The following is a 21,341-nucleotide window of genomic DNA, read 5'->3' on the forward strand; positions in this document are numbered from 1 at the left end:
TCTTTCCCTTCCCTTCCTGGGATCCGAGCAGTTTCTGTAGGGCTACTTCTGCCTGTGGCTCAGCGCTCAGAAGCAGCCCTCATGTCCTGCTCTGCATTACTCTGACCACCTAATGATGGACATCGATGTGGGCAGTACTAAAAAGCAACCCTCCTCTCCCACAGCCAAAGGGTGTCAGCCGGAGCCTAGTGGGGGCCTAGTAAGGAAGCATCAATTCCATTCCTTCCCAGCAGTGAAGAGGCCACAACTGGCGTGAACCCCTGTTTCCCCACCAGAGGGCGCCTTTGTCAGAGGCGGCTGCTAAACCAGAAGTCTTAAGATCTGGAGTCTCTTAACAATGCTGAGAATGTCCAAGATGTAATGAAAATCACTGGTCATACTAAGAAGGAGGAAAATCTCAACTCGAAGGAGAAAGGACAATAGAGGAACACTAACACTGATGTTGGAACCATCTGAGAAGGAGGGTAAAGGTGGTAAAGCAGCCATCATAAAAATGCTTCAATGAGTAATTACAACCCGCTCGAAACAAATTCAAAAATGGAAATCTCAAAAAAGTAGAAGATATAAAGGTTAACCAATGGAAAACTTAGAACTGAAAAATGCAATAACCAGATAAAAAGCTTAATGGATAGGCAACAACAGAATGGACAAGACAGAAGAATCCGTGAACTAAAAGATAGAATAACGAAATCATTCGATCTGAAGAACAGAGAAAATAGATTTAAAAAGACAATCTCAGTGATTTGTGGACTTTACCAAAATATTTAATGTTTGAGTCATTGGAGACCCAAAAGAGGAGAAAAAGAGGAGAAAGATGAGGTTAAATAGTATTAGTAGAAACAATAGCTGAAATTTTCCTGTGTATTTTTAAAAATAGACTTTTTTTTTTTAGAGCAGTTTTAGGATTACAGCAAAATTGAGTAGAAATACAGAGTTCTCATCAGCCCTCTGCTGCTACACATGCAGTCTTTCCTATTCTTGTATATTTTTAAAACTTCTACTTTTTTTCTGATATATTTTAAAGCACATATAGTATTGCTTCACCTATAAAAGCATTTTTTTTTTTGCAACTATCTCTACAAGTAAAGTCTTTTTGTTTTAAAATACCTGCAAGGCCACACCCATATTCAGTAACTTTAACCTTAGTATTCTCTCATCCCCAGTCTGTGTGTGGGTTCCCGCTGCTCACGCCTGCTGTGCAAAGATGACCCACTCCCTCCAGAGATGAATTCATGCCCACCTCGGAATCCTGAAAGACTGGATTCCAAGGCAGAGGCCCTGTGGCAGGTGACCTGATCTGGCTATGGAGTGAAGCTAAGAACTTGATTTGGACCCCCTCACACATACACACACACCTAGGCTCCCGGAGGCTTCCGGAAGGTCCTAGAACCACACCCCCTCCCACACCACATGCTGGAGAGGCACGACACATGGTACTGAGTCTCATACCCAATCCTGCCCAGGTAGCCACCTTCTGGAGCCCAAGACCCATGGCCCAGAGCAAGCCACACCCCCGAAGGTGCACAGGAAGGGGTTGGGGGGGTGTTCAAGTGGGGAGCAAAAGGATGAGGGAAGATGTTGAGGAAATTTACAGAACTCTCAGGGAAGACGTCTCACGTTGCCACTGCCTATGACCCCGGCAAGGTTTTTTCTTGTCCACTGAGCACACCCAGACACCCAGCCTCAGTGCCAGGAGCACTCCAACTACTGCGGTCTGGCTGGGATATGCGCTCACCCATCCCCGCTGGCCCAGACCCCACTCCCCTCTGCTGGGGATTCCATTTATGACCTAACATGATCAGAAACAACAAACTGTGGGCTCCTCTGGGATTTGAAGCCAAAGAGAGAATAAGATCTCCTGCAGAGAGACCTTCCACCTCAGTGTACACTTTGCTGCCCTGGACTATTTGCTTCTCATTCATTGAACAAATGACAGCTGAGCCCAGATTGAGCCAGTCCCTGGACTGAGACTGGGCATAGAGGGGAGCAGATCCTGGTGTGGAAGTGGGAAAGAAGGCCCTAAGGGAAGATCGCACTGACACAGAAGAGGACTTTGGAGAGAAACTATCCTGTAGACAGAGGCAGTAGTGGTTTCCCCTTGAGGACCGGGAGTCTGAAAAGGTTCTGGCTACAGGAGAAGAAAGCCCCAGCCAGGGAGCCTGGTTATTCCTACTGACCCCTCCTGGCCTCAGGGTCCGGAGAGGCCTCTCCTGGCATCTGAGTGGGCCCCAGTTCTGCACAGCAGACCCACTTTCTCAGGAACTGGAGTCAGGAGGCATAAAAGGGGCACCCAGCACCCATGCTCAGCTACCCTAGCTTAAATGGAGAAATGCCAGACAATTTAGGTCAGAGACAAAGGCCCATCAACCCCCAACTCTGTGATTGGGATCAGAAAACTCTTCCCAGATTGGGATCCCCCAAGATTCCCACCAAAGCCTCAGTCCTTGCCTGTATTAGCCATGTCTTTTATTTTCTGTATTCTGATGTTTTGACTGCCTCTCCCAGGGTTGGCTAGTTGTGGAGATAGCAAACAACTTCTCCATTAGCAGGTATTTCAGATGCAAACCAACCAATCCAGAGTCCACAGACCCCAACCAGCTCTTTTATCTGGCTCTCACACTCCAGGCCACTGTCCACCTGCCAGACTCACTCCGAGGCCAGGAAACAGACAACTCAGGACAGCACCTATGCCCCAGAGACCTCCGAAATTTCAGGAACTAGCCATTTTAAACCTGTTTAAACCTGTTTCACCTTCAGTGAAACTACAATAAAGTCTCTGGCCCCGGTGTTCCCCTCATTCCTTCTGCCTCCTGACTGACCCTGCTGCTAGCCCTGCGGCCCCCTGGTGAAGCGCATCCCCCAAGCCATCATACCTGAAAAATAAATACTGTTGTTATTCCAGTGTGGAGAAAAGAGAATCTGTGTCTGGGGCAGCGACTCACGAGGCGGGTGGAAACCCAACGCCCTTGGCGACTACTCCAGCACTGAGGAATGCTCAGTTTCCACTGTGGTTCCCGTCCAGCTCCTCAAACTTCATCAGTACTCCCATGTCAAGTTACATGGTCACCCCAGATCCTGCAACTGTCTGGCACACACAGATCTTCCTACCTGCTACCAGAGACCTGTATAGCCGAAGGGTTTGCCTCCCTTCTCGGGTTCCGTTTCCTCAGCTCCAGGAGGAAGCCTCGGGCTTGGAGAGGGCAAGGACTGTCCATGACCCAGGCAGGGAAGGCGACAGTTGATACATTGAGCTGAGTGCAAGGCCGGCAGCAAGAAACAGCCAGGCAGCAAGAAATAGCTAGTTGCTGGGGACTCTGTGGAGTCCCGGGGCGGGTAACCTGAAAGTTTGAGTCCGAGAGTCTGAGCTGTTCGGAAATTTGAACCCAGGCCTCTCTCGCACCCGAAAATAGACCCATAACCTTCAATCCAACCTAGACAGTTCTAGCCTCGGAGTGCTAGCCTGACATTTATGGTTGGAGGCCTGCTCCCACGGCTCCGGCCTCCTGTCTTGGCAGTCTCGGCAGTCTTGGCTTCCGGGTCTCTGGAGAGGTGTAGAAGGAGAGAAAGGTGCCGGAAGAGGGCGAGGTGGGGTTGGGGTTGATTCCGATTTTAGAAGGGGAGGGGGAAGTGCGGCGCTGCGGCGACCTGCAGAAATGAGGAGCAGCGGCCCATCCAGCCCCCCGCGGCCCGCAGAGCCTGACTGCCCCCCGACCCCGCCAAGGACACTAGCCTTAAGCATGCTAAAGGAGGGGGAAGGTGACAAGGCAGAGGAAGAAAGGTTGCGTGGCCTGGGTGAGCGTGGAGGGCTCTCATAGTGGACCCCAACGTGGGACACAAGTCCAGGCCCCTAAGAATGAGGCTCTGACGCCCCCAACCTGCCTGCCCCCGCGATCCTTGATCATCTCAGGGTTCCGCATTGACCCCGGGGCTCCTCAGACAAGCCCCCTCTTGGCCTGGCCTTGGCCCCAGAAGACCCTCGCAGCTCTGGAACTCCCATGCAGGGCTCAGGGCTGGGGTCGGGACGCACTTCTTTTCCAATGGGCAGCTGCTCCAACGCCCCAAACTTTTCTTCCATCTTGCTCTGGCAAAGGACCCAGCATCCATCTGGGAAGAAAGGTCTCACTGTCTTGTCCCCGCGGCGAGGCCCTGAGCTTTCCTGATTTTGCTTCATGTTGCACGCCCTTAACAAAGCCGAGAATTTGAAAATAAGGGATTGTCTGTATTTGGAATCTGGCACTTCTCACACCCTAAGCAAGGATCCCACTACGTTCCTTACTGGGTCATCTCTAGCGACATTCACCCTGGTGCCCTTCTTTGCCCTCGACTTTCCAGCTCCCCCGAGTTGTTGGGGTCACAAAGACCCACGACAGAGAGCAGACAGGGGCCTGGTGGCGCCCGCGCTCCACCCGGGAGTTCAGAGCTCCAAAGCCCGGGACGCAGCATGCCCAGAATCCAGGGCATGGCCTAATAGTTTTAGGACAGCGAAGTTCTAGATAACTTCAATTAGTTTATGGCGTGACATTCCCCAAGGTGAGGCCCGGCTAGCTCAGTCGGTAGAGCATGAGACTCTTAATCTCAGGGTCGTGGGTTCGAGCCCCACGTTGGGCGCTGCTTTTGCCTCGTTGGCTAGAGGAGAATAGACTCATATAAACTAAATTTCTCTGAAGAAGATTCTGTTGCTGTTCCACGAAGGCCGGCACGGGGGAGCTGACCTCTAATCTCACCAGAGGAAGTTTCTTTCGATTGATTAGTGGTTTATTATCTACATTTTGTAATTTAAGAAGTTGATATTGACCCAAAAGTTCCAGATACAGCACACTGAGCAGCGGGGACTTTTGCGTAGTCAGTTCATGACGAGAACACTCTCAGGAGAAACGCGTAGGAAGTGGAAGAAGCAGGATAGGGCTGTTGCACCAGTTATTACACTCCTACCTCTATGCTTCAAATCCTTCCTTCTAGACTTTCCTGAGACTGCTTTGCCAACTGATTCGTGGTTTTGCGAAGAAGATGAGCTAGAGATTATGAAAGGCTGCAGGAGGAAGAAGGAACTGTTTCCTGCTTCCTGTTCCTTCTGCCTCCTTCTCGCTTTTTTAAAAATCCATGCAGCAACAATTCATTCCAGAAATCACAGCTGAATCCAGGTTGAAGTTTTCCCAACACTCACAGAATCAGCCACATTACGGCTCATTAGAGACACCAGCACAAACTTATAACTTTTAATAATCTCACCTCTTCCCTTATTAAAAGAAGTTTGGAAAGGGCCTTAGGTAGCTTGAAAGCAGATCTCTGAAAAAGAGGTGGCCCTCAGCTTTCATTGGTGCCTCTAAGCTCAAAGGAAGGACCCAGGAATCCATTCTCCTTAGGCCAGGGATGATGGTGGGAGATACTGTATTGAGATAAGATCTCTGATTTCAGAGGGGACGATGGGGCCCCAGATGTTTCCATAAGTGGGAGAAGTAATGCCAGAGCTGGAGGAACAGAGGAATCCCATTCATGGGTTTTGAAGGCAAAGAGAGCTATGTTTTTATATGTCTGTATGACAAAGCTCCAGTGGTCATCCCCTCTACAGGCATGTGGTCTACTTAGGAGGCTTCTGATCTTACTGTACACCAAGTCCTGTAGTTTGGGAGACTTACTTTGAGGATGAAGACATGGATTGCATGGATTTCAAAAAAGAGAAAACGTTATCATGGACTATTTCAAACACGCACTAAAGCAGAGAAAATAGTGTATTGTGCCCTCATGTTCCCCAGCTTCAGCCATTATCAACTGATGATAAGCTTGTTTTATCAGCCCATTATATTTTTTCCAGCTTTACTGCGGTATAATTGACAAATAAAAATTATATGCATGGAAGGTATACAACGTGATGATTTGATATACATATACATTGTGAAATAGTTACCACAGTCAAGTTAATGAACACATTCATCAGCTCACAGTTACTTTGTGTGTGTGTGTGGTGAGAATGCTTAAGATCTACTCACATAGCAAATTTCAACTATACAATACAGTATCATTAACTATAGTCACCACCTGTAACTACCCTACTAACCCATTATTGTAAAGCAAACCAGTTGTCATAATTTAATCTCTAAATAATTAGGTGTGTTTATAAAAGATAAGGACTTTTAAAAATATATGTAACCACAAAACAATTAACACACCTAGAAAAGTGAACAATTATTCCTTTATCGTCAAGTAGAATGGATGGTTATTAAAACGGAGTAAAAGACGCCAGAACTCTTTTCGGAATTGAAAACGGGTACCCCTTGTAAGGAAACAGGGCTTCGCTGACTTAGGCTGAGGGCTGCGTCTGGCTAACCTAAGGAAGGCTTATTTTGCTTTTTCAAGTTTTCCCCTCTTGGAATGGGGTCTAAAATTCTGACTGTTGTACCCCGGGTGGGACTCGAACCCACAATCCCTGGCTTAGGAGGCCAATGCCTTATCCATTAGGCCACCGGGGCAGACAATGAAAATACTTTCCCGATCCCAGACCAATCTTTCAATCACCTCCCGGTTCCATCCCGGCCTTTTCCCCATTCCTCCACACCGGTATTCCGTCCGCATTACCTCTCAGATCTCGCCTGCTCCTGAGCATCCTCGGACCAGGAAAGATAGTGCTTACGCAGACGGAATTCAAAGACCGGGAGCCTTAGGTGTTAAATAGGTCCAGGATGCGATCTTCGTTTAGGGTGCAGGAGATCGGGGAATCAAATCCCGGGCGAGCCCTTTCTCCATCTTGTTAGGAGAATCCCGGTCTGGGAATAACTAGCAGCATGAAGGCGTTTGCTAAGCAACATGTGGGAGCGGAGGTGAATGGGGCCCCGGCCGAACGCTTGGGGAAAGTGCGGGTCCCTGCCTCCATCCGCCTCCCAGCATTGCCCCTTAGACCCAAAGTGTTACCTGGGCCCAAGTCTCCGCGGTTTTTTAGCAGAGGCCAATGGCCTTAGGTTTTTGTCCTTAGGACCCTCTATAATGGCTCTATATATGCCCCGCTAGCTCATTCGCAGAACTTGAGACTAATATCATCAGAGAAGTCAGCGTTTCCTTTCCTACTATAAGATGGCTCTTCTTGCCCATCTTTACCATGAAGTTTTTCTTCTTTATGTTTATGAGCCCTCAATAAACCATTGAAATGTTACCAAAACGATAAAGGAGAAAGTGACACTCCTCATGACCCCAGGTGATCTGCGCCCACCGTCCAGGGTGCACACTCCAGCTGCCATTCCCCCAGCCTTTACCGTAGTGGAGGGATGTCCCATCCCCTTGTTTATTCGCTTAGCCAGAATCCTTTTGAGAGAATTCCGTTCCGCAGGCAGAGATTTTTTTTTCTAGGTAAAATGATAACTCAATCTTAGGCATGCTCTTCATATTTAAATTTTAATATATACATTCACTATATATTTAATATATACGGTCATTTAAGGGTACATTCTCAGTGCAAATTCTTGAAATAATCTATTAGATTTGTAAAAACATTTTTATTATGGCAAATAACCATTATCGCTATTTCCGAACCTTTTTCATCACAATAATCTGTATTTTTAAAATGCACCCCGGGCAACTACCCTACTTCCCCCGACCCCTCAAAAAAGCCCAACACTTCATCTATTACAATTTTCTTCGTCTGAACTGTATTTCATGTAACTAGTTCCCAGTAGGCTCCCAGTGGACTCCCGGAACGCGAGGCCGGTGACTTCAGGGTCCGCAGTCCTCCCGGGTCCAGCCAGCATCAGTACGGCCGGTAGGGCCCTCGTAGTCGCAACTAGCGCCATCCTGAACCTGGGTCCCGAGCTCCGCGGTTGTAGTGGCAGGGCTGACTGCCAGTGGCCGGAGGGCGCGTAAATGGTACTGGGTCTTATAGCTGCGTAGGGAGCAGTCCTGAAAGGGAGAAAATTACCAGCGAAGGGAGGAAAACCGAGCTCTGCCGCGACCACGAAGGGACTTGAACCCTCAATCTTCTGATCCGGAATCAGACGCCTTATCCATTAGGCCACGCGGCCTTGCGACGAAGAGAAAACCAGTTTTTCTCATAAAGCTTCTTCAGGAGCCCACGAAATATGCACTGATGCGCATGTTCAGACTGGAGGGGAACCCCGCCCCCTCGAATTCTGTGTGGGCGGGGCTCTGAGCTGAGCTATTGCGCTGAACTGAACACAGACTGCTGCAGGAGGACCGCCCTCTGGCGTCTGCGATTACGAATTCGAGCCCCAGTGAGGCCGTCCAGGCCCCTCCCTCTCCGAGAGGCTCCTTAAGATCTCTTTTCCCACGTGCTCCCAACCTGCGTTGAGTCTGGAGCTGCCCACTGCTCCCTCAGCCCCTGCGCGTCTACCATCCAGCACTGCTAAACCTGCAATGCTTTGTTGCAGATCTGTGGCCCCAGACTAGATTCTGACAGCCGTCAAGGCAGAGGCTGCATCTCTTGCATTTCCATGGCCCAGCACGGGCACAGGTGGGGGTCGTGTGCTGAAAGAGCGATGTGAATCCCGGGCTGCCCCTTCTCAGAACATCTAGCCCACCCTAGCCCATATTGGGTTCCTTAATCTTGGATGCTGTTCCCCCATCCCCTGCAGGCCCAACCTCTGGTCCTCAAGGGCACAAAAGTACCCTTATAAGTTCCAGGCACTTTGCATACTATATCTCACTTATTGTTGCACCTCCCTGAGAGCAGACACTATTCACGGGTGCAACGATCATCAATGGAAGTTTATTGCATGGCAACTGAGCCCAGCGCCCTGCTGTGATGCCCCGTTTACAAGTGAGGTAACAGAAGCGGATGGAGTCAGTCAGTGGCGGCACTGGGGTGTGGCTGCCCATTGTCAGCACTAACCGAGTGGCTGGAGGAAAAGTCAGGCCTGCAGGCAGAGCCGGTGCCTCAGCGAACTGTGAATCTCCAGGCACGCCTTGCGGCGCTCATCGCAGTCAGGACCCAGCACGTCCAGCTCACACACCCGACGATTGACCTGTGAGAACCATACTCAGTCTGTGCCGAGGACTCCCAGGTCTCCTGGGGTCCAGCCTGGCACCAAGTGTATTAAAAGGCCTAAAATTTCAAGTACTGCCTTGGCATCTTTGGGACTCACGGGTCCCCAGAAAACTAAGCATGAGCCCCCCTGCTCTCGTTAGAATGCCCTCCACCCAGCAGGAAAGGCTCCCCACCTAACTAGTTCCCCCACCAGCCAGACCAGCTGCACCCCACCTGTTCTCAATCTGAAGGGCTTAAATTCCCTGCTAGTCTGCAAAACTATTCAAACAAGTCAACCACCTCCTCCTGCAACACCCCGTTACTACAAAGCCTACAGCCCATTGCCCCTGCTGCTTTACCCTGTTGCCAAGTGCACCTCCTAAGTGGCCCTGCCTGGTGTACAGTGTCCTCTCCCCAGGCTGTGAGTACACATGACTCAACTGCTGTGGGTGTCATGTGTTCAGCCACCTTATACTAGTGAGGGCAAGGGATCCCTCCCTCACCAACAGGGTGCACAGGAGGCAATCAGAACACCAGGGCAGGGGAGAAGGAGGAATCTCTCCCCCGGTTGCCAATCCACATCTCCCAACACACCTCAGTCAGCAGTTCCAGGAGGTCTCCCTGGGGGGCAGTTCTGAGGACCTCCACCAGCGTCTGGATAAAGTCTGAGCCCTTCTCATCCCGATAGGCTACACAGCCTAGGCCAGGGGACCAAGGCAAGAGCATCAGACTCTGGCTGACCAGCTGCCTTCCAATCCACAGGGGCCTATTGGAAGTGAGGGGCAAGTAGATAGGAACTCGGGGGGTCAGGCAAGGGGATGAGGCAGGTATTGGAAACATCTTGCTTCTGGAACAAGTCATTGCTTGATATTTGCGGAGTGATTACAGGACGGATTCAATAGTGGTCGAACATTCAATGTGAACCGACTAGGTGCCAGGCACTAGGCAGGGCCCTGAGGCAGACAGAACTGCTCTGCTCTCATGGCACTTACAACCTGCAGGGAATGATACAGGTACAATACTTGGCAAAGTCAGCCGCAACGCATGCTCACCGGTATTACTATTAATATAAATAATAAACGTGGAAAGAAGATGGCCTAACTGCAACCAGACTGGTGCCCCTGTGACCCAAATGCCAAACCCTGGCTGCTCCTAGAGCCACTCCAGATCTCCAGCCAGGGGGCTGGGCCCTGTGTAACAGGGTTTCTTTATGGCCTGTCCTCTTACCCTCGGCAGCTGCATAGACAGTCAGGATGTCTGCCTGGTTAGAGCTCCCTGGAGTGAGGTCCCTGGAGGAGCTGCCTGAAAGAGGGATCAACTCTATTTACCCTTCCTCCCTGGATGACTGAAGTAGGAGCTCCCTTCACTGTCTTTCTGAAAATGCGCCTCCCCAGGTTTCTGTGGGAGAGAGGTGAAGGCCTAGAGGAGGAGGCTGAGCCACTAGGATTCCACCATGTACGAGACTTCCCTTCGATCATAGTGTCTCATAGTGCAGGGCAGGAAAGACAGATCAGAGTTTAAATCTCATCCCCGCTACTTACCAGCTGTGAGACCTCAGAAAAGCTATTTCACTTTCCTGACTCCAGAGTTGTTTCGAGGCTCAAGTAGGGGAGAAGCCCTTGATTTTTCAAAGGCCCTTATAGCTTAAGACAGTTTCCCTTCCCATCTTCTTGGAAAAGAAAGGATAGATGTGGCAGCAGGACTCCAGCTTAGAACTCTGGAAATGTGCTCCAGACAGCTACCCCCACCAAGCCTGCCCAAGCCGAGGCTCCAGAAGGAAATTAGAGACACCTTGGTGATTCACATAGATCTGGAGGATATCGGCGTGAGAGGGAATGGCTGGTGGTGCCTGTAGCCAACGCCAGAACCAGGGGAGAGCTGTGGGTCCCATGCCGGCATCCCTGTGTCCTGGTGAGGGAGGGGACAGGCAGGTTATTTTACTTAGCAGACACCTAAGGGTGCCTCCAGGTGTCCAGACCCCAGCCTTCAGAATTTCTGGACAAGCTTGCCAAGCTGGAAACATTCAGAGTGCCAAATGACATGTGCTGAAGATAAAGTGCTCAAGTTCATGGACTTGATGTCTAGGGGATGCTGGGAGAGGGAGTGGGGAAAGGGCTAGTGCTCAGGCTTCCTGGAGAAGGTGGACAGCAAGTTCTGGGAGGCTGAGGGCTAGGTGAGGAAATCTAGGGCAAGCAGATCCAGGCTAGAGGCCAGGATCTGGCTCGGCTTCCAGAGAAGGCCCCACACCCCACTCACCCCCACGACAAGCCTGAAGTAGGAAGATCTTGGGGCAGCCCCGCAGGGCTCTGCAATGACTCAGCTCTTGCACCAGTGCTTCTGGCTTCACTTCTTGCCCATCAGCCCCCAGCAGCTGCCCTTGAGGCCCCCCATGAGCCATCAGAGCCACAAGGGCACAGCTTACAGGGCCCCTGTGGGTATCCAGCTGCTCCCGGAACTGAGCCAGCTCCTCCTGGAAAGCCTGGAGTAGGGACAAGATTGAGGCCTGAGCCAGGGCCACTGCCTCACCAGTACCTGGAAGCCCTCCAGTCAGGCTTCTGCAGCCTCCACGCACCCTACTTCCCATTTCCTGCCAGCATTAGTCTCAAAGAGGAAGTCCTTCAAATCCTCCTGCAGCAAGGCCTGACATGGCCTCATTGGAGGTGACATGTGGCTCTAGCCTCCTGCAGCTAGTTCTCCAGCACCAAAATATTAAGAGGCATGACGGGAGGGCAGTGAGCTGACCAGTGTCAGGGAAGAAACAGGAGATCCTTCCAGGAAAAGCCTGAGGGTCCAGCTGGGGCCTTGAGCAGGATAGCAGAGAAATGGCCAGTGTGAGAGGCCATAGGAGTCCTGGAGACCAACCTTCCAGAGGCAGGGAAGTGGGTTCCCAATGCATGCAGAAGGGAGGATGGAGGCTGGACTTGAGGGTTACACTTCCTGCCCTGCCCACCATAGGTGAGAGGCCTAGGACAGAGTCCCCAGGATCCTGCGGGGGTGCCTTCCTTTAGAGCAGGGGTCCCCAACCCCTGGGTGGGGACTGTGGCCTGTTAGGAACCAGGCCTCGCAGCAAGAGGTGGGTGGCGGCCAAGCAAAGAAGCAAAGAAGCTTCATCTGTATTTGCAGCCACTCCCCAGCGCTAGTATCACCACCTCAGCTCCACCTCAGATCATCAGGCATTAGATTCTCATAGGACCACCAGTCCCTGGTGCCAAAAGGTTGGGGACTGCTGCTTTAGAGCACCACCAGAAGTTCTGGGCTTCTTCTCACCTGAGCTGTAGGGTTTGTCCTCAGGGTAGTCTTGAAGCCCAGGGCCTGGCACAGGCCACCCAGTGCCTTCACGTCATGCTGTGCCCCAGACCGGTCCCGGATCACCGCTAGGAGGAGGGCGGCCTTGGCCCCAGATAGGTCGTACTGAGTGCTAGGGCTGGGTTCTGGCTATAGACAAGTTAAGGTACATTAATAATGGTCTAAGGACCTCCCAGCTCCTCACCTCCCCTACTCTGGGTCTCCCTGAGCCTCTGTCTCACTTGCTGCTGCCACATGGTTGGACATCTCTTTCTGTCCCACTCACCTCAGGTCCCCAGGGCTCCACATCCCCTAGGCACAATGCCCCCCGCAAGGAACTCCGAAGGACTGGGCAGTAGGTAGCCCCTGCATACTCTTCAGCCGTCCTGCAGAAGACCTAGGGAGGGTAGGGCCACAGGACCCTCAGGGGGCTATTCCATGGGAACATGGTGGGGCACTGGCTCCGAAGAATGGCTTGGCCAGACTCATAGCTACTACTCTCTTTAGGGTCCCCTGCTAGATCAAAGAAGGAAGAGACAGATGAAAGAGGGAGAGGGTACAAGGGGGAATCTATTTCAAATTATAGGCTTCCTTGGACATGGATGACACAGTGATCACATCATTAACCATTGTCTTTCAGGGGAAGGCACCAGGCTAGGGAAAGTCGTGGAGCAGAGCCAGGGTCCACTGCTCACCTGCAGGATCACCCAGGGCCACCCAAGTGTCCAGTGAGACCTTTGGACATTGGGACCAGACCTGAATCATTCCCAACCCTGGCATCCAGGGAATTGCAGTCTGATGGAACAGTCATCACCTGAGTGAGTGTGAACAGGGGTGGGCAGAAGTATAAACGTTGATTCTGGGAGTGCGAGGAAGGACATCGCTAATAGCCTGGAAGAAACTCTATAAGGCTGGCTGGTATGACAGGGAGGGCAAAGCAAGCAAAGGGGAGTAGGTGGGACAAAGGCATGGAGTTGTGAAGATGTTGGAATGTCTTGGGGATCCTCAGTGGGTGTGAGGAAGGGCATGGGGTGGGGGGTGGGAGGTGAGGCCCTGAGGCTGACACCACCCATGTAAACAATGAATTGAAGAATGGTATTATAGAATGAATGGACAGGAAGCATGTGAATGAATTTAACTGTACAAGGGGCTCAGGGAAGGCAACCAGTACAGCGCCCTCCCTGAGACACCCCATTTGAGGCCCCCACCTCTGTCAGCAGCTGCAGCAGGGACCAGTGAGGACAGCGGCCACAGAGTTCATTCAGGCCAGTGAGAAAGGCTCCAGGCTTGGGGGCAGCTGGGTGGAGAATCAGAGTGTTGGAGGTTCTCAGCCTCATGCCCACCCCACCCTGCTTTGCCCTATCCCACACCAGGATCCCTGTCCAGCCACTCACCCCCAGGAATGCTTGAGAGTAGTAGGAAGACTTTAGGGCAGCCCTGCAGGGCCCCACAGTGGCTCAGCTCCCAGACCAGTGGCCGGAGCTGCTGTAGCTGCCCGCTGGGGGCCACCAAGGCCACTAGGGCACAGCCTACAGGGCCCCCGTGAGCATCCAGCTGCTCCCGGAACCCAGTCAGCTCCCCATGGAAGTCCTAGAGTAAGAGTAAAGGGCAGGCCTGGGTCCAGGGAGGCACCAGGTGGGGCTGAGGGTGGAGGTAGGAGGTAGCTGGGGCTCACCTGGACGGAGGCCTTCCTTCTCTGGCAGCTCTGAAAGCCCAGGGTCTGGAACACACTCTCCAGGACAGCCACTGTAGAGGCCGATACCTCAGGACTGCTGAGAGTCAGAGCCACCCTTGGACCCTGCAGGTTGTACTTCCCCTGGGGAGGCAAGGTCAGAGTTGGGCCAGGTAAGGCTCAGCTGGAAGCCAGGAGAGGACTGGGCCAGGCAGTGCCTCCTACTACCTTTCTTCGCAGGCTCTCTCGAGCATCGGCCATCTGCGCAGCCACTTGCAGTGTCCCAGACACCAGGAAGGCCATGGAGGCCAGGTGTGTGCTTCCTCTGAGCACAGAGCTCACCTCCTGGCCCGTGTCAATACCCTGGGTCCCGACCCTTGCCCTCTCTCTGTGCCCCAACCTATCAGCTCTGTTTATGAGCTAAGCCGGACTCTGTCCCCTTCCCTGGATCCCCGCTCTCCCAGTCCCTGCTCAGCTCTCAGGGTGCAGCAGGCTATTTCTTGGCATGCACTGACAAGCCTCCATCTGAGCCAGGAGCCTATTCTTAGCTCCTGGGCTACTTCTTATCTGATCTCGTTACACCCGAGTGTCTCCCTTCTTAGCCAGCCACCAGCACTAAAAAAGTCTGTGCACTGCTCCTGCTACCCGTCACTACACTCTCATGCAAGGTGCTCACACATGTGTACACAGCAGCCTCAAGCAGGAAGACACAGGGAGTAAAGGGTATTGCTCCAGATGCAGAAGCCCCCAGTTGAAGTCAGCTGTCCACGATGAGACCCTAGTTGCTTTATATGGGAAGCGGGGTGTGTCACAGCAACCTTGGGAGATCAAGTATTAAATGGGAGGCTGTCTGAGGAAAGGCCCAGGGGGCAGAGAGGCTGGCACGCATACCAAGGGACAGCACATCTTGTCTCAGCCAGCCCTGTCACCCCTCAGGGAAGCCACCACCAGGTAAACTGGGAAAAGCTCAGCTCTAACCAGGCATCCAGCAGCTTTATGCAGGCCCCAGGCTGGGGCCTGGGCAGGAGAGGGGTCAGATGTCAAGGGCTACATGGGGAGTAGGGACAGGGCCCATTTTGATTCAGTAGCCCTCTCTCCCTAAGAGATTTGAGCACAAGGATCAACATGAGCACACCACCGCCCTGACCAGTCACCCCATCTCTGAGCCTGTTTCCTCATTTCACCAATGGGGAGAAAAGGAGTGGCCTGGCAAAGACTCTAAGTCCTGCTCAACATCCCCATTCTGCTGGGGTAGGAAAGGATGCTACCTGCTCTCCCATCTTGAGCTGCCCCCAGACCAAGCTGACATAGGAGGATTAGTTTTGAGGCTCAGGGTACCCTTTGGAGCCCAGCTCAACTGGTGACCACCCAACACCATATGCCACTAGGACTACCAGATCAAGAGGCCAGAGAGTGTGAATCTCAGGTCCCTCCACCTGGCAGCCACCTAAAGAACAAAATAGCCTGGAAGAATTTTCCACATTTATTCAAACTCTTCTGCTGCCCTTTTGAGGCACAATGGGTGGAGCTCCTTTGGAGAGCCTGTGGTGTGTCCCTGTGAATGCCAATCTGCAGATGATGCAATCCCATGGAATGCAGTGCCTAAGGAGTCAGTGAGAAGCGCTGACAGTGCTAGTGTTAAGTACTATAAACCCCATGCCTCTGCAGGAGAGGAGCATGGGAGCCAGCCCTGCTCCTGGTTTGTATGGCCGGCCTGTGTCCTGGAGCCACCACTAGCCTCATCAAGGGGTGGCTCTGAAGACTCATGCAGGGGCATGTTAGCAGAGTGTGGCAGCAGGCAACTTCCTTTGGTGTCACCAGGTCAGGGCACAGTGGTCATGGCCTGGAAATGGGAAGGGCTGGATTCCAGAAAGCCCTTCTGGCCACACCCAGGACCCAGATCCTCACAGGTGTGGGTTGACTGTGCCTCCCAGAGCCTGGCAGCCCCTGGTGATCAAGGCCTGTCCTCCACCCCTGAAGGCAGGCACAGGTTGGCAGGGCAGAGAGCCTGGCTCATGGGCCCAGCTAAGAAGGTAGGGAACAAAAAGCCATGGGGCAAGCAAGACTGAGAAGCGGGGATTCCTTGGATGGGGGACCCCAGGCCCTGCTGGAGTTTTCACACTTCCTTGCTGCCCCAGTCTTTCCCCCATGCTAAGGTCATGGGCCAGGAATGTGCTAGGGCTCCAGGAAGCCAGAGGGCAAGAGAAACCCTCAGAGTAGGAAGAATGGTAATGAGGTCACAGGGGATTTCCATTCCTTCGAAGTGCTGGCCAGGTCCTGGGGCACAGAAAGGCAGGGCAAGCAGCAAGGTGGTGGCTACAGATAGTGGCAGTGGAAGAAGGTGGCCATGCTGCTGCTTCATCCTAGGGGAGATCCCTCGAATCCTCACCGCACCCCTCATCCCATGGGCTGGGCCATCTTGGCATGCAGGCTCTGGTGGGCAATGAGGTGGGCGCGTTGCTTGAAGCTCTTATCACACTCTCCACAGCCAAAGGGCCGTTCGCCGGTGTGCACACGCCGGTGGTCCAGCAGGTAAGAGCGCAGCGAGAAGCTCTTGCCACAGTCGCTGCAGCCGAAGGGCTTCTCGCCCGTGTGGATGCGCTGGTGGTCCGCTAGGTAGGCGCTGCGGCTGAAGCTCTTGCCGCACTCTGAGCAGGAGAACGGCTTCTGGCCCGTGTGCACGCCCTGGTGACGCACCAGGTCTGAGGAGCTGCGGAAACTCTTCTCGCACTCCTGACACTTGTGCGGCTTCTCGCCTGTGTGCGTGCGCTGGTGGCGCGCCAGGTCTGAGCCCCAGCGGAAGCGCTTGCCGCACTGTCCGCAGCTGTGCGGCTTCTCAGCCGCCAGATCACGGAACTGCCGCCTGCGTGTTGGTGGCCGCCCCCGCCGCACGCCCGCTGCCCGGCCCATGGGTGCCCCCAGCCGGGCCTCACTCTCCCAGGCCTTGGCCTCCTCAGGGTTCCAGGCCACAGTCACATCAACACCAGTCTGGCCTGGGAGCGCTGTCACTGCTTCCTCCAGCTGGGATCGCTGGCTTTGGCTCTTGAGCCCCAAACCTGTAAGCAGAGAGGAAGCGGCCTCTTCAGTCCTATCACGTTCTGGAGTCAGTGCTGAGGCTAGGCAGAAATTGGGCTCAGGGGCAAGTGCCTTGGCTGTTAGGTTCAGAAAGTCCTGGGCTGGACAGACCGGAACCTGTTGCCTCATCTATCAAATGGGGACGTGATAAAAGGCTGGCAGAGAAACAGTTCAGAGGCAGAGGCAAGGAGTCCAGCTGATCCTGCTGTAGAGGCACTTACTTATTATACACCTACCCAATCTATGCCTCCCTTCCACACAGGGATCCAACATCCCACTTTCTGAACCCTGGCTATTCAAACTCCAAAACTGAGTAGATTCAGCTAAAGTTCATAAATGATCCAAACTCTCACTATTCATTATCAGAAACTGAGGAACCACATGGGTTTAGCCGCAGTGGTTCCTCTCACTCATTACACAAGCTCTTGTCAAAACTCAAGAACGAACAGGGTTGGACCTGGAGAACTTCTAGCCCACTCCATCGGGTCATGTGAATTAAATGAGATGATCCTTAAATAGTGCTCAGAAAGGCCTTGACTTGGAGAGGGACCCTGGGAGTGTGACTTCTAATGTACAGGGCCCAAGCCCTGGCACACAGTAAATGTCAGCATCTCTTCACAGGGCAGGCTGGAGGCCTCACAACCGCTGTCTGCACTGAGTTCCAGCTCTGTCCCTTTGGCATCCATTGACCTCACTGAGTCTTAGGTCCCTCATCTGTAAAATTGGGACAGCACTTCTATGCACTGGGTTGTGAGAATCACATGAGAAAATGCACATAGGAGCGCTCGGCACAGTGCTGGTATGTTGCAAGCACTTGTCGTACATTAATACATGCTCACAGAGAAAAATGAACATTAGCACACAAAAAGAAATCAGTGGGGCTCGAGAGCGCCAAGGAAAGCCCATTTTGAAACTAGCTGAGGAGAGGGTGGGAAGGAAGACTGCGGATTCCAGCAGGACATGCAGGGAAGTATGGCCTGCCTAAGCCCTCTCTGCTGCTGCTGGAACCTGCAAGGAGACTGCCAAGGACCTCAAGGATTCTGGCTCCATCCACTGCTTACCCAGGGCAACATTCCGGGAATTCTCTCGCTTTATGTCCCAGAAGAGATCCCGCTGAGCAGGGTCCAGGGACCCCCATTCTTCCTGGGAAAAATAGAAGGGAATGTCTCCAAATGTCACAGGTCCCTGGAATGAGGTGAGAAACCCTGCTCAGGGCTGCCTTGCTCAGGACGCCCTAGGCAGCCCTGGGCGGGGACAGGAAGTAGGTTGGGATGGGGAATAGGATGGGCCCAGGCAGCAGCAGGATAGATGGAAGAGGCCTCATGGAGAAGGCAAGGCCCATTTTAGGGACTCATCAACACTGGGGGCCTCAAAGGGGACAAAAGGACTGGTAACTCACATGGACCCCAGAGGCAAAGCAGGTATTCGTCATCTGTTTGGTACTCCCCTCTTTAAGAAGAGCACGAGGCTGGGCTGAAAGAAAAGAATGAAGCCTCAGAGAGGACAGCCCAAGCCAGGAGTGAGATGCTACACATTCTCCTGTGCATGCACCCACACACATGCCTAAGCTTCATAGAGCAAATATCCTTCCTGCTACCCTTAGTGCAATGCCCTGGAAGGAGCCAGGCCCCTGCCCAGCCATTCTTCAGCCTATAACCTTACTCACCACCATGGCTGTGATGCTCCCAGGGAACAGGCAGCCGGCTTCGTGCCCCTATCTTCGGGGGAGGCCTCTTGGCCTGGGATCCCTGGACTGTGGCCTCAGGTTCCACCTCCTCTGAGGGCACATCCTGTGCAGGAACCACAACATGCTCATCAGCATCGCGACCAGATGGGGGAGACAGAGTTTAATCCCTGGGAAGGAGACACAGGACAAGTCCCTCAGGAGGCTGGGGTTTGGGGAAGGAGATTAATATGAGGCCCCAGGAAAGTCCAGAAAAGAATGTTACACCAAGCAGTGCCATGTGCCCAGGGACACTCCTAGGTCAAGCACAAGGCAAGAACCAGACCCCAAAGGATAGAATCACAGTGCCACTTAGAAAGGGTGAGAGGGGGAGACCTTCTTGTGAAGGACAGAAACCCATATCCCAGCCACTTATTAGCACCTCTCCAGATGCTTCCAGTGTCAAGGACCCAACACCCCACAAGACAGCAGAGTTCACACGGACAGCTCTACCTTCTCATGCCCTCTCTGGTGCTCTCACTACGCACATCACTGTATCCCCAGGGCCTGGCCTAGAGCAGAACACGAATAAATGTTTGCAGAACCTGTGTGGAGCTAAAACCTGCCTTCCTAGAACGTGCCCACTTTGGTCCTATTGCTGCTGTCCAAAGCTACCTAAAAGAAACGAGATTCATTTGGACAGTATCTTTCAGAAAGGTAATACTTGCTATGACATGCTCCGATGGATGCTCTGTCTGGCTCTGCATCCCCACCACCCCTGGAAGACTTGTTTTTATGGAGATGGCCACCTCTTTTCAGCTCTAGTGCCAAACAGGTGCCCCTGGATATGGGAGGGGCTCCTCACCTTTGGCCATGCTCTCACTGGCTGCTTCCGCAGGTCCTCCACCAAGGCAACAGCTTCCTCACCACTCCGTGGGCACTGCTCTCGCACCCAGTCCCGGACACCCCCAGGCAGCACGCTCAGGAATTGCTCCAGCACCAGTAGCTCCAAGATCTGCTCCTTGGTGCGCAGCTCAGGGCGCAGCCAGCGACAGCAGAGCTCCCAGAGCTGGCTGAAGGCCTCGTGGGGTCCACCTGTATCACTGTAGCAGAACTGCCGAAAGCGCTGGCGGCAGGCCTCGGAATCCCTGCTATCCTCTTGCTGGGCAGACTCCTGATCCCAGGAGGAATCTTCCACTTTCACGATTAGAAGCCCTTCTCCCTCCCCAGGGGCCTGGTCTTGAGGCTCTGGGGGGGCTGCCATTCCCCTGGCCTAAGGCTCAGGTGCCTGTCTTTCAGTCTCCCTGTAGCCGCCAGGCCAGCATCTGAACACACTCCTGGGAAAAGAGCAAAGCAGCGAGGAGGGAGGGGTGGGGGCAGGAGGCAGTACATAAGCAAACACCAGCCCGAAGAGCTATCCAGGGACTTCAGCTCCCATCCTTTCTTGTTCCTGAAGATTTTTTTAGGTTCCCCTTTAATGCCTTGCTCATGTAACATTCTCTTACCAACACAGGTCTAGAGCCTGCAATCTTCAGCTCTGACATCTCAAACTCCCAGGTTTTCATTACCTGGCCTAATGATAACAGCAAATCTGTAATCTTCATTTATCCCACCTAATGCAAATGTTCAAATGTTATACAGCATAGATATTAATGTATTTGATCAGTTTGTAAAAATTCATCAAGCAGTTCTTACCATGCATATTTTTGTGTGTATTATATATTCTTCCGTAAAAAATTAACACGTTTGATTGAGTGTTGCTCTTTTCTGTTGTCAGGTTACTGTATATCTTTCTCAAATTTGAAAAATTCTAAATTCTAAAATATGTGGCCCCAGGGTGTCAGCAAAGGGATCAGACACCACCCTAAGCCATTTATCCAAGGTACATATAAATACCTTACACTGCTACTCTTCACAAAAGTCCTGAAAAATGTGTATTTTGGAATTCTGTGGTTTGTTTGTTTCGATAAGAAACACCAAGTCTCTTGCAATCGTTAATAAATTGTAATTAAAAAGTGGGATTTACACATAGAAGAGAAACTGACTTCCACATTGTAGTGCACCCTCTCATTAAGTTTGACATATAACCTCCGAGACCTTTCCCTGTGCATTTACTAAAAATATATCTATAGAAAAGAAAAAGTGTTTTATGTGTGTTTTCACAAAAATGAAGTCTTACTGCACAAACTATTTTGTAATTTGCTTTTCCACCTAACAATATTTCTGGGAGATTTCTCAGTATGTGCTCCAGTTTCGTAACCAATATCCGAGTGAGACATTCAGATTGGTTCCAGTCCTTCTCTACTATCACTAAGTACTTTATTCTTGTACTCCTCACAACAACCCTGAAAGGTACGCACTCCAGTCTCATCCTCTAGTGACAGAGAAGGAGACTCCGCTCGGAGAGGGCCAGGGACTCACCACTGTCACTAGGCTGGACGCAGAAGGCGGGAAGGCGGGAACGCGGACCCGGCAGGAGGCCAATGCTCCGTCCCCCAGCAGCTTCGCCTGCGCGGAGCTGAGAAGCGGCGGGGCAGGCAGCAAGGGCAGGTGCCCCGGGCTCTGCCCTGCACTTCCTATAAGTCCGCGCCCCCTTTGGCCTCTGCCTCAGGGCGCGGGCCCCGCCCGCCCAGCGTCCCGCGCCCGACTTCAGAGCACCGGAGCCCTAGTCACCGGTC

The 21,341-nt window shown here is 52.5% G+C and overlaps 2 protein-coding genes and 3 non-coding genes across 9 annotated transcripts in view; 1 reads left to right on the forward strand and 4 right to left on the reverse strand.

Moving 5' to 3' along the window:
• Positions 1–4,535: 4,535 nt before the first annotated feature.
• TRNAK-CUU lies at positions 4,536–4,608 on the forward strand. Its single transcript has one exon. It is a non-coding gene; the product is annotated as a tRNA-Lys (tRNA).
• A 1,786-nt stretch (positions 4,609–6,394) lies between these two features.
• TRNAR-CCU lies at positions 6,395–6,467 on the reverse strand. Its single transcript has one exon. It is a non-coding gene; the product is annotated as a tRNA-Arg (tRNA).
• Positions 6,468–7,933: 1,466 nt separating this feature from the next.
• TRNAR-CCG lies at positions 7,934–8,006 on the reverse strand. Its single transcript has one exon. It is a non-coding gene; the product is annotated as a tRNA-Arg (tRNA).
• Positions 8,007–8,754: 748 nt separating this feature from the next.
• On the reverse strand, positions 8,755–12,846 carry LOC112481563 (putative caspase-16). The gene is made up of 7 exons (XM_025048298.1): positions 12,540–12,846; positions 12,236–12,403; positions 11,225–11,447; positions 10,760–10,876; positions 10,196–10,270; positions 9,563–9,666; positions 8,755–8,966 (listed from the first exon to the last, which is right to left on the reverse strand). The coding sequence occupies exons 3-7, from the start codon at positions 11,364–11,366 to the stop codon at positions 8,853–8,855; spliced, it is 552 nt and encodes a 183-aa protein (XP_024904066.1). The 5' UTR covers positions 11,367–11,447; positions 12,236–12,403; positions 12,540–12,846; the 3' UTR covers positions 8,755–8,852.
• A 2,546-nt stretch (positions 12,847–15,392) lies between these two features.
• Positions 15,393–21,341, reverse strand: part of ZNF213 (zinc finger protein 213) — an 11,211-nt gene continuing 5,262 nt past the window's right edge. For 2 of the 5 annotated variants that reach the window (XM_025048295.1, XM_025048294.1), the window contains exons 2-6: positions 19,529–20,000; positions 18,667–18,790; positions 18,400–18,473; positions 18,062–18,185; positions 15,393–16,981 (exon numbers count right to left, since the gene is read on the reverse strand). In XM_025048295.1, the coding sequence (XP_024904063.1) occupies positions 16,323–16,981; positions 18,062–18,185; positions 18,400–18,473; positions 18,667–18,790; positions 19,529–19,927 (1,380 nt within the window). In that variant the 5' untranslated portion in view covers positions 19,928–20,000 and the 3' untranslated portion in view covers positions 15,393–16,322. Of the gene's footprint in view, positions 16,982–18,061; positions 18,186–18,399; positions 18,474–18,666; positions 18,791–19,528; positions 21,336–21,341 lie in introns of those variants that run through there. The other 3 variants (XM_025048293.1, XM_006913904.3, XM_006913902.3) reach the window with 3 other exon arrangements.

The sequence above is a fragment of the Pteropus alecto genome, unplaced genomic scaffold (assembly GCF_000325575.1).
Source record: "Pteropus alecto unplaced genomic scaffold, ASM32557v1 scaffold44, whole genome shotgun sequence".
NCBI lineage: Eukaryota > Metazoa > Chordata > Mammalia > Chiroptera > Pteropodidae > Pteropus > Pteropus alecto.